Source organism: Bidens hawaiensis, unplaced genomic scaffold (genome assembly GCF_021521415.1).
Source record: "Bidens hawaiensis isolate Kalapana, Puna unplaced genomic scaffold, B.hawaiensis_p1.1 tig00025755_1, whole genome shotgun sequence".
In the NCBI taxonomy this organism is placed as follows: domain Eukaryota; kingdom Viridiplantae; phylum Streptophyta; class Magnoliopsida; order Asterales; family Asteraceae; genus Bidens; species Bidens hawaiensis.
In genome coordinates, this window is record NW_027494119.1 from 202,531 (window position 1) to 215,611 (window position 13,081).

Genomic DNA, 13,081 nt, shown 5'->3' on the forward strand with positions numbered 1-13,081 from the left:
TACGCCCCTTCTATCACATATGTTTCAATTCCATCCTACGGGCCTTCTCCAATCGGATCACTAACCAAAGACTCAAATATGAGAAAATAAAAGGCTGACTATTATTTTCGAACATTACCAGAAGTCAATGTTGGCCCACAATTGGTAAAATAAAAAAATCAGAAAGTCAATGTTGACCAAAAAAGGTTAACATTTTCCAGACTTCGGATTTGACTCCAAAAAAGGCAACATTGACTAAAAAGTTAAAATATTCCTATAATCTCTTCTGTCCAGATTCCAAATGACCAATTTGCCACATGTTTCACATATCAATAAATTGTATTCCGCAGGCCTTCTCTTTGTGCTATTCTAGTGATTCTTATTGCATTGCCGGTCCGGTTAACCAATATATAGGCAAACATATGTTTTAGAAAATCATGAACCAACCACAATTTGAGAGTATAACCATTTGTATTGACAACAACCATGTACTAAAAAAACATAAATTACTAAAATACCTCTATTAAGGAGAGAATGACTAAAACTGATAAGTTCTTCAGATGTTCTTCAGAAAAACTGAAAAAGAAAGAAAAAAACCAATCATCGATGACCTGTTCTTAACGAAAACAAAAAAAGAAACTGAAATTACTGTCTTTAAAGTTATTTTTGTACCTTAATAACTCAGTTATCGTCATCATCATCAGCATGCATCCAATCCCATAATGTATCATCATAATCAGAATCATCATCATTCTCAGTATCAACCACATCCATTGCAGCTAATTTTGTATTTGCGTCAATCTTAAGAGGAGGGATATCTTCTCTTAACAAACAAGTCTCTTGATCACTAGCTTGTGCAAAAGAACCCAGCCTATCTACATCAGGATCACACCAATAGGAGCCACCATCAGCTTCATTAATTTCTTCATCAAAGTCATAAACATCCCTTGGAATCGTGTTGAGAACATAATGCAAACCATCTATTATAGGGTCTGGTGCATAGAACACCTGTTTAACTTGGGAAGGCATGACAAAAGGATCATCTGAATAACATAACTTCTTCAAATTAATGCATGTTAAACCATAATCATCTTTCTCACGTTGGTACCACTCACAACGAAACAATACAACTCTAAACTTTGACCAATAATCAAGTTCAATTATGTCCAAAATTCTACCATAGTAGTCAACATTCCCAACGGTTGGATTTTTGTCCCGAGAACTTGCAAAGCTAGGAGTTAAAGCTGTAAGTGAAACACCGCTATTTTGAGTTATACATTTGGAATCTCGTGATTTGGTATGAAACCTATATCCATTGGCATAATACCCATAGTATGTTTTATATGTAGGACTAGGACCCTTAGCAAGCCAATAAATATGATCCTGAACATCATTATGTATTACTTTGTTTTCGAACCAGCCGGCGAAACTCATGACTATGGTTCTGTGCTCGTGCCCATCGACTTTGTCGGGGTTGATTTTCAATATAAGCTTCATGCTCACTGCATCATTTAGACAAAATATTACATGAATATGAGATTAATAATGACACATAATCTGAAGGAAATTGTCACTTACTTGATATAATCGTTGACTTGTTCACAATCAGAATTGAATAAGGCATAACGATGCGCTTGTTCAATTAAATGAACATTGAAAGATGTTACTTTGCCTTGTCTTCGTTTTTTACCTCCCAAAGGATGGCCACCATTCACGAACATTGGTTCATTCGATTTGTTTACTCTTTTAAAACCATCGTTATCTTCTACACTCTTATTAAGTCTGCCATTTACTCCATGCATATAATGTGAGCAAAAATTCAAGCATTCTTCAATTAAATAGCCTTCTGCTATGGATCCCTCAGGTCGGCTCTTGTTCCGCACATATGACTTTAACTTGCACAAGTATCTCTCCATAAAAAAACATCCATCTATATTGAACAGGTCCTCCAAGCCTAACTTCATTTACTAAGTGGATAGGTAAATGCACCATTATGTCAAAAAAGGCTAGCGAGAATATTTTCTCAAATTCACACAACGTTTCTGTAATTTCTAACTGTAATTTGTCAAGGTCTTCAGGCTTAATTACCTTGCTACACAAGCTTCGAAAAAAGACACCCAACCTAATTAAAGGGATAACAACATGCTTTGGTAATGATTTTCTAAGAGCAACTTGGAGCAAGTAATGCAAAAAGATGTGAGCATCATGACTCTTGTAACCCGAAATTTTTTTTTCAGAAGAATGAACACAACGTGCAATATTAGACGCACACGCGTAAGGTAATTTTGTTTCTTTCAGAACACGGCAAAAATTAACTTTCTCCTTTGAGGACATCGAAAAACATGCCTTCTCCATGATAACATGCTTACCGTCATCAGAAAGTTTTGGTTGTAACTTTTCTTTGATTTTGAGATCTAAAAGGTCAAATCGGGCTTTTGGGTGATCTTTTGACTTGCCACTAATATCCAACAAAGTCCCTACTATATTATCACATATATTTTTTTCAATATGCATCACATCAAGATTATGCCGACATTTATTGAATTGCCAGTATGGCAAGTCAAAAAATATTGACCTTTTCTTCCATGGGCAAGTGCTATCATTTTTCTTCTTTTGAGTCTTTCCAAATATATTTGTAACACTAGACAACTCACTAAAGCTTCAACACCTGATAGAGGGTTTGGAGAAAGCCTATTCTCATTTTTCCCATTGAAAGCACTCTTATTACGTCGCCAAGGATGTTGAGCATTTAAAAATCTACGATGATCCATATAACATGTTTTCTTACTATGCTTCAAGTAAAGTGAGCTAGTCTCATGATTACAACATGGACATGCAAAATTACCCTTTGTTTTCCATCCCGACAGCATTGAGTAACCTGGAAAATCACTAATTGTCCATGTTAAGGCTGCATACATTTTAAAGGTCTCATCTTTAGATTTATCATATGTCTCCAACCCATTAACCCACAAATCTTTAAGCTCCTCAACTAATGGTTGTAAATAAATATCTATGTTGTTACCTGGAGATTCGGGTCCAGGAATTAACAAAGACAAAATAAAGTATTCGGGTTTTAGTGACATCTAGGGAGGCAAATTGTAGTTAACCAACACCACAGGCCAAGTGCTATGAGCAATGCTCATTGTTCCAAAAGGATTAAATCCATCACTTGACAATCCTAACCTCACATTTCTTGTTTCTTTTGCAAAATGAGGATACAAAGAATCAAATTCCTTCTAGCTTTTCCCATCTGCAGGATGTCGTAAATTTCCATCTTTAGGGCGTCCTTCATCATGCCATCTCATATGTTTAGCTATTTCTGAACACATGAAAAGTCTCTGTAGCCTCGGTTTTAAAGAAAAATGCCACACTACTTTAGCCGGAACTCTTGAAGTTGTTTTATAATGTTCACTATTATGATTGTTCTGTTTCTCGTTCACTTGTTTCCACTTAGAGGTGTGGCAAATGTGACACACTTCAGCATCTTCATACTCTTTCCAATAAAGCATACAATCGTTTGGACATGCATGAATCTTCTTATAATCAAGCCCTATATCCCTTGTGATTTTTTTAGCTTGAGTAAAACTAGCTGGAAGTTTTGCCTCTAGAATCATCTTTTGTAAAAATTGTAACATTTCATCAAATGCCATATTACTAAGCCCATGATCGGTCTTGTACAAAAGAAGTCTGACAATGCAAGATAGCTTTGAAAAACTTTTACAGCCTGGGAACAACTCTTCATTTCCATCTTCTAGCAGCTGATACAACTTCTTTGTGTTTTCATTTAAATCTTCTTGTACCGTACTTGTTTCGTCTAAGGTGTCTCTAAACCAATCATGCAATAATTCATCAAAATTGTCATGCATACCATCACCATCATCATCTATGCCAGCATTAAATCTTGTTTGTGAGGGACTTTCTCCATGAAAAACCCATACATAGTAGTCTTCTATAAATCCGTGTCCTTTTAAATGATCGAATACTTCATCTCTTCGATACCAATAACGGTTTTTACATTGTTTGCAAGGACAACAGATTTGAGATCCTTTTGCTGCCTTAGTAAATGAAGCATCAAGGAATTCAATAACTCCAGCTTCAAATTCCGGTAATCGTCTAGGAAAATACATCCGATCTCTAACATTCCTCATGCCTTTTGCTTTCTGAATTTAATAGGAAAAAAAAACAAAAGTAGATACAATTGTCAATCTTTAATTAATACATAATGAAATGTGAGTAATCTGATTATTACAAACCCATCATTTAACAATACCATGATATTATTAACCGCACGATAATGATTAATATAAATTAGCTCAAACGATCTGTAAAGATTTCACGATCTGATTATATAACAGTGAATCACATGGAAAGTAATTTTGATGCTTAAACTGCATATTACATTGAAACTAAATTTGGAAAAAGTTCATGATCATAGTGAATCGCAATATGAGTAGTCTAATTATTTAAAAAAAGATGCACACCATTGATAACATTAGGGCTTAGAAATATGTATTAACATGTAATGCGATTATATTCTGTTTGAAATATTTAATGCGATTACATGTATTATCGATCACATGATTATGTTATAAATCGAAAATAAAAGTTATAATCAAACACCTGAAAGATATTGGATCTATCAGAGATAAAAAAAACACATCTGCTATTCTAAGGAAATTAACCCCTATACCACAAAATCTTTGAATTATCGAATACAAAAACTGAATACCTGAATACAATTATGAATGAAAGAAACTTACATTTGAACATTTGAATATTTAATGTCTTTTACGGAGAGAAATATAATGAAATTGACATGTATGAAGATCACCAAATGAATGTCTGTGGCTTCACATTGATTGAATATATTAGTATAATTGGAGTTCAAATTTGGTTTAGAATGATTGAGAAACAATTATGTTTCAGTTTAAGGATGATGATCGTGGATTAAAGGATTTGGCGGGGTTGTGTTAAAACCGTTAAGACCCCGCTAGTATATATATCTAACTATAAAAACAAGCTTTTAGGAGCGAAATCAAAGTTAGTTGCTATTGTAGTTGGTAGGTTCTTTGTTATTTGTTTAGAGCTTCTCAAGTTCAAAACTCTGCATTTGTATTATTTTTTTCCTTTTTTTGTGTATAGAAACAAGATAAGTGAATAAAATAGCAATGATGCTGCAACTTTTCATCAATGGTAATGGGTAGGGATTGGGACGAGTTTAGGCAATCCCAAACCCAGACCCAATTATGAAAGCCCGTCCCAAAGGGGTATTTGTTGAGTATCGGGTACATCCATGGGTTTCGGTTATACCCGGCTAAAAACTCGTCCGGTTTTTAGCGGGGTCTGACAAACATAACTAAGCTTTACCTTTTCTATGCAACCGTAGTTAATGATAGGAAGTCGAAATACTATTAAAATAAAAGAAACATATTTGGTGTCAAGTGCTAATCGTACCGTTTATGGATTTTTCTATTGAAATTCTATTTTCAGCAATCTACAACTCGAATGGGACGGGTGTTACTCGTGAATGGGACGGGTGTTACTCGTCCCAAATGTTTCGGGTTTCAGGTTTTCCCATCGGATTTAGATTTCATTATCATCCTTAGATGAGATTTATGGTTGACATTTGTCAGGTCCATTACCAGTAGCATAAGTAGCACAACCTACTGTATGCCCTGGTGTTTCACGAACCTGAAGTAAAACATGATAATAATTAATTAGTTGTAAATATTTTAGTTGAAGTCTTAATTTTTATGTTTTCATACCTCCAAATAAAGATCACCAAACTGAATCTTGTCACCAGCTTCAACAAGAATATCAGCTGATGCTTCGCTTGCTTTGGAAATGATAGACTTGACACCGGGAACTTTGGACTGCAATGATCATGTCAAATATGATCTTCAGATTTAGTTATTGATAAAAAGAGTAAACATTGTGAAGTCTGTTTTATTATACCTTCTTGATCAGCCCACTCCCAGTGACATGATCTGCATGTACATGTAGTGCAAAACATGTGTAGTGCTGTTAGCTTTTCGGGGCTGCACGATTTTTTTTGACTTCAAACTCAATATTTTTTGCATTAAAACAAGATGGTAATATATAATTAAATAACATAAAAGTGTATATATATTAGAAACTTGAAAATATTACAAAGATCCATCATAAAAACTAGAAAAAAAATAGATAAAAAAATAATTAAAAACAAAGATAGTTCACTTCTGGCTTTTAACTTTTTGACCCGTTAAGGCATTAAATCATCTTCCTTTGGTAATTCATTGTCTTCGTTTAGTTTCCTCTAGTGGGCTCGATATTCCCATTTCGACCTCTTCCTTGTGGTGGTAGACCCATGTGTGAGTGTGCTTCCTTTTGCTTATTGGCTACTTCCTCGTATCTTTCTAGAAAAATATCACAAATTATGAAATTTTAACTAAAAAGGTTTTATAAAGCAACAATTATAAAAATCATTCAAATCTTTTTATTAAATTTCTTAACGAAAAAAAAACCCTACTTACATCTGTTAACTATTAGATGATTTCATTGCCAAAGTGCAAACTTCATGTGATCTTTATTTTATAAAACTTTACAGTTGCCCACCTAAGTCAATTCAAATTGTAGTTGGAGTACCAACAGTTTCTACGTTTTATGTTTAGTTTTTGAGGGTTCGGTTTAGGACCGGGAAACGGGTCAGGTTGGAGGGGTCGGGTCACGGGTCAAAACAGATGAAACATGTCGATTCAAAGTAGTCAAAGCATATAATGAACTTTCATTTATTACATAAAACTCATTTTACAAAAATAAGATAAAAAATTAAACAGGTTAAACTGTTCAACACGCAACCTGTTTAGCTAAACGGGTTCACAGGTTGGCCCCAAAATAATCCGAGTGTGTTTATAGCAAACCCAAAGCCATGAATTTTGTGTTAGGTACATGTTGGAATTTCGTGTAGTTGATTAATAAGGAAGGGCGAATTGTTTCATGAAACATTGGGATTCATCGAGTTGAAAGTAAACGCGCCAAAACAAAGCAACTACTCAACTGCAAGCCAGAGTAAACCATTCAAAACAGTTTTTATTAGTTAGTAACAAAAATATTTTATTTATTTAAAATTATAAAATTTATATTGATTTATCAAAAACGTTTTGACTAGAATTACATTCAACTACTAACAATGCAACCTTTTAAAATAAAAGTTGCATTTAATTTTTCTTAATGCAACATTTGAAGAAAAAGGTTGCTCTTTTAGTAAAATATGCAACCTTTCAATAAAAAGGTTGCAAATTCAGTATAACTTTGCAACCTTTTATGAAAAATGTTGCATTAAATCTTCTAGTGCAACTTTCGTGATCATCGAAGTAGCATTAGAATCAAACGCAACTCATTTGAAAAAAGTTGCTTCTAATAAGTTGCATTAGCACTATTTTATAGTAGTGGTAATATATAGTTGATGTACGGACTCAATAATGGATGAAATTAACGTACTAGAGAATGTTTAAAACCAGGAATGGATAATACACAAGAAAATTGAATCTAACATCAGTCCCATCGAAACATGCGGGCTCTTTTTACTAGTACATAATAGTTTATGTTGAACAAAAATAAACAATAATTAATTTACTCAATTAGTTATTTAGAGATATCAAGAAATATTTAAATAAAATAATTTTTTTTATAAATCCTTATTTAAAAGAAAGTTCATAAGTTTGTAATGATCAACAAATTATAAGATTTAGCTAAATATTTATGTTTGTTCTTGCAAAACAACTAGCTAGGTTTGATCCAATATTTTGAAAATCAAAGTTTTTAGCTTGGATATCCATGATCATGAAGAATAACTTATGAACAACTATGAACATTGGTAAAATCAAAACAAAAGCTATTAAATGCATAAAATCGTAAAACTTACTTTTTAGAGCTCTCAAGCTTAAGAAAAGAATAAATTGAGATGTGAAAATTATGAATCATTAATACTTTTTTATAGTAAAATTGTAATGTTATTATGTTTATAGAATTTATGAAATTTAATCATGTTTAATATAACTAAAAACAAAAATTAAAATGGTTTAAGAGTTTTCAAAGTTTTTAACTCTTTCAATAATTTTATTTAATTAAAACATTCATTGAGTTTATTTTATTAGTTAAATACAACATATGAAAAGATGGTAATAATGATAATAATAAATATCCTAGAATAATTTTAGTGATTTGTATGGGAAAAGTTCATGAATAAATAATCATGATTATGGATGTTTTAAATATACATACAAATACTACAAGGTCGATGAAAAATAAAATTGTATAAAAATGATAATGGGATTTCAAAGGCAACATACAGTAAACAAAAGACCAATTTCATTAAAGATCAAAACAGGTCGGGTATCAAAAATAGATTTTGAAAATTAACGAATGTTACAATATATATATATATATATATATATATATATATATATATATATATGGTAAGGTTAAAATGAAAACCCATTTGAGTTGTGAAAATCCGCGAAAACCCTATGTAACATCGTTTTTTTTTGTTACATGTAATATATGTTGTAACATTTAATACAAAATATCGAAACATCAAAAAAAAATGTTTTGCTATTTTTTAACATTTTTTTACTAATTTTTATATATGTTTTCAGGAGAGAGAAAAAGTTATATTTATATTTACATTTTATATTCACTTTAATTGTGGACCACAAGATTTAAACATTAATTAAAAACATGTGGTTAAGAATGAGTTTCTAGAGTTTTCACAACTCAAGTGAGTTTTCATTTTATATTTAGCCTATATATGTGTGTGTGTGTGTGTGTGTGTGTGTTAAGTATAGGGGCTATATCTCACAAAATGGATGGATATTTGGGCTGCCGATATGAACATGTATACTCGCCCCCCTTAACTCGCTATCTCCATCTAAACGATCCCATTTGTATTACTTTCTGAAAAAAATTGTTTGGAAAACTATCAAGAAGCTCAAAAATTGACTATGACTAAAGACCTCTAACTTGGTATTAATAAAATTAATCAACAGTTAACAACTTTGGTTTCTGAACACTCTCAAGCTACTATCGGGCAATAAAATTTTCAATTTTCCTCCATCCTCACTTTTGAGGTTGACATTGTCCTCAATGTTAAAAGTTTAAGCATTTAATGAACATTTAGAGGACGAGATTGAAATTGATTGTTTAACAACTTAAAAACTGGGCTCTAATGTGATGGTTCTAAACAGAGATTCTACAATTACACTCTTAACATATAAACTAGAATAAAAAATAATTTATGAAATAGAAATCACCTGATATAGATGGCAATGCGGTGCTAAAGTGGCCCGTGAACAGCATGTCTTCTCTACAGACTATAATGAATATGCAAAATCTTAAGACGGTGTAGAACAAACTTCTCACAATGATTAATACATATGCGTTTTAAGAATTTTGCTCGTTTCTTCTTGTTTGTGCTCTTTTTAACCATGTTTATCGACCGAAACCTGCAAAACATTAAAAAGTTAGTAATATACAAATTCTAAACGAAAACTAACCTAAAACAATCAAAAACGAAATAAACTATACAAAGGATAACCAGTGTATTTAGTAGTATATCAACAAGTTTAATCTGCACATCCACTAATAAATAACAATTAAATAACAAGGTTGACCATTGACAATAAGACTATGAGTGTATATGAGATGAGTATGAATGTGAGCAATGTTCATGTAGACATTACATAAATTTCATGTAGAAATTACATAAATAGAATATGTATCCCCTCATATTCAGATAAGAATGGTGAGATGTGAGTAGGGTTTTTTAAAATTATAAATACAATAAAAATAAAAGCATTGTTGTCGCCGTATGGCCCGTATTATTGGCTACTAAAGAAAAGTATTGTATAACAAACCATAAAATAGGCAAAAGCAAAAAATTGAAGAAAATAAAAAAGAAGTGAGTTTCATCCTACATTGGAGGAGGTAGGGAAATAGAATGCTTCCACCTTGGTATAAATAAGAAAGTGAGTTCTTGCTCCACATCGCTAGATTACAAAACTTGCAAACTCTTTATAAGAAAGAGAGCTCATATTATAATAGTCTTGTATGACAAGACAAGCTTAGTGGCCCTAGCAGAGTCACCCAGTGCGCACGTGCTCGGGCTCGGGCGAAGTGTGATTGGCACACTTTTGCGGCTGTCGCGCTACACGACGGACCCTTAAGTAACCTATCGCGACGTGAAGCTAGCATGACACGTTGCCTACCACGTGGCTGAATTGGCGACCCTATAGGTCTCATCACGCTATGCGATGGCCTTATTATTGGTCCATCGCGATGCACGGCCGACCTTCAAATCAGCTATAAAATGGGAGGAAATCATCCTTCACTTCCTCGTCCAAAAACTTCAAAACTTCTCTCTCACTTTCATATATTAAGCATATTGGTATAATACCGTCGAGTAGTCGTAACGATACCCTCTCCATCAAAAGAAGCTTTTGTACACGAATCCAAAAGCTCTGTCTGAACAAGGTAAGACATTGTGCTATCGTGTAAAGTTTCTAATCTCGTGATTATCGTTATGATTATTGGGTTTATACTAATCTAAATATACTACATTGTATTTAACCTAGGTACTTAATACCAGGAAACTCGTTAATTGTAAACTTGCAAGGTGAGACATTCGTGTTTTTGTACAACTCACATTTACGTGAGACAACTGGTTTTCCAATACTATCATGATAACTTTTAAAACTTATTAAACTCGTGACAGATGGTCCAAATACTTTGAAAATACTTTCAAAGGTTTTAATTACATTACAGTGATTAAGCCTCTTTAGACTTACGGGATGGCTACTACATGTATTGTGTTTGTATACAAGGCTTGCATAATGGGTAATTACACGTTATTTATTGGACAAGCGTTAGACAATAAGTAATATGACCATAGTCACAAATACGGTCGAGTGATAAGTACCTTTCGGTAATTTATCAGCAGGCAGATGTAAAAACATCTTAATGCTATAACTGTAAAATGTGTCATTTACAATTGAATGTACTCCCCAGTATTTTCTGCTGATCAAATAATTTTTAAACATGTTTAAGGTGATTTGTTAGAGACACAAGAATGATGCCTGCGGGCCTCCAGCTTAAATAAGTGACTTGTTACCAGAATAAAGAAATGTGTTTTTTTTGTTTTTGTAAATTAGAGTTTACCCCTATAAAACTTATGTTTGTATAAATATGGGTTTTATTCCTAGTTTATAAAATAAAGAATCGTGGTGTTTTTATAACCTGATAAACTTTCCTAACTACGGTCCTGATGAATTTATCCGCTACTAAATATTTCATAATAAACACTGATACCACTACTCGATGTTCACGGCTCCCACCCTGAGCATAGGGTCGAGGCTGTGACACATTGGGACCCTATCCATGCTCGTTGTCACACTCATGGGAGGGTGCTCACGCCCCACTCACTCACACGGGGCATGATGTGCTACGTGGCATCCAACTCACAATACGCTCGCTAGTCTAAAAGTTGTTAAAAAAACTCTAAACCTAACAATTGTTATAAATATGCTACTTTTTTTATAGAATTAACCTTCTTATCGTTTATAATAACAATAATAAATTCATAACCCTTGTCCCAGCCTTACGTTTTACAAGTCCATTCAACCTACCCGACAACGTTTCTATACAAACTTGGACAAGCGGCTTTAGCGATGAAATAAAACCCATAACCCCAACAATTTGCCAACTACAATCACAAATAACAATGGTAACTGGCCCCACCGTATTCCCCGCACATATCTTTCTTCTTCAACGCCCCATTCCCCGCACACTATTCTTCTCTGACCTTCGTTCTCATTGTACCTCTTGAAAGAATGTAAATAGTCATACATGACATGAAAAGAAAGATATAACTTTTAACTTTATAAGCAACAAACATACATAGTAAAATATCACCAATAGCGAAGTTATTTGTAAGGTCTCGGAAGGATGGTTATATAAGCAAACCATATCTATATCCTAGAAGAAAGAGAAATTGCTTCCAATAAGGCTCTAACTCTAAAAATCATATTTGGCATGAAAATAATATTAGAAACATAGAGTTATTTATCAGATCTAGATAGCCAAAACTAGAGGGACAAAAAATTCTAGCTTTGGTATTTGGTAAGCTACCATGGCAGAAATGATGAGATTATGTAAGTAAACACCAGTGATAGACATGCATGAAAAGAATTTTAGGAAAAATTAATAACATAAAGACAAGAATATGGAGGCATGCAAATGCCACAGTAAACATAAGAAGAAGCTAATATTCATTGACGAGCTCAGATAAAAATTAAAAATGTACCATTCCATAATGGCTGAAAAGTCATGATGGTCCTGAACTTTAATCTTACGTTTCTATGAAGTATTATCGATCATTTCCTCTTAAAGGTAGAAGTCTATCTAAACGTGTCTATGAATCCAACAAATTTGGGAACCATGTAGTGCCTACTACATGAGTTAATATAAAATGTTCAAGATGCTAGACACACAAGTTAAGGTAACAATGTATCTTTATTTCACATCCTAATCTAGGGCATAGGAGAATGACCGTTAGTTGGTACATATTTTGAAAATATATCAGAGTTTAAGGTTGTAAAGCAGAAGACTTGATTAAAATAATATTATATTCCAAAATTCGGGAATTTAACACCCAGTGGTTGGTACAAAAGTGTTTGAATTACAAAAACCATAATTACATTATTTTATTATCAAAAACTCCATCTGAGCCACCAGATCATCTAATGCCTATCTATTGTCTCCAAACACATATTATTGATTACATGTAAAACAGTTTGTAAAATACGTCAACAACACATGCTGTGAACACATTGACACAAAATAATTTTGATACTTAATTATCCCCTCGAGACATCGTAGGCCTCGGCCCAACGTGGCTTAGGAAATAATCAAGTTCTGAAAGTCTAAATTACTATTACAAACTCCAGCTCAAATTGAAACCACTCAGCAAACAACGCAGCGTTTGAGGACTTAGAAACTACCAATATACACAAGATAATACCCTCTCGGACATTACTTAGGTCCGGCCCAACGTGGTGTAGGCATAATC

At 33.1% G+C, this 13,081-nt stretch overlaps 1 protein-coding gene across 1 annotated transcript; it reads right to left on the reverse strand.

Moving 5' to 3' along the window:
• Positions 1–660: 660 nt before the first annotated feature.
• LOC143572168 (uncharacterized) lies at positions 661–3,062 on the reverse strand. Its single transcript, XM_077057393.1, has 3 exons — positions 2,555–3,062; positions 2,349–2,456; positions 661–1,481 (listed from the first exon to the last, which is right to left on the reverse strand). The coding sequence occupies exons 1-3, from the start codon at positions 3,060–3,062 to the stop codon at positions 661–663; spliced, it is 1,437 nt and encodes a 478-aa protein (XP_076913508.1).
• Between the last annotated feature and the right edge of the window lie 10,019 nt (positions 3,063–13,081).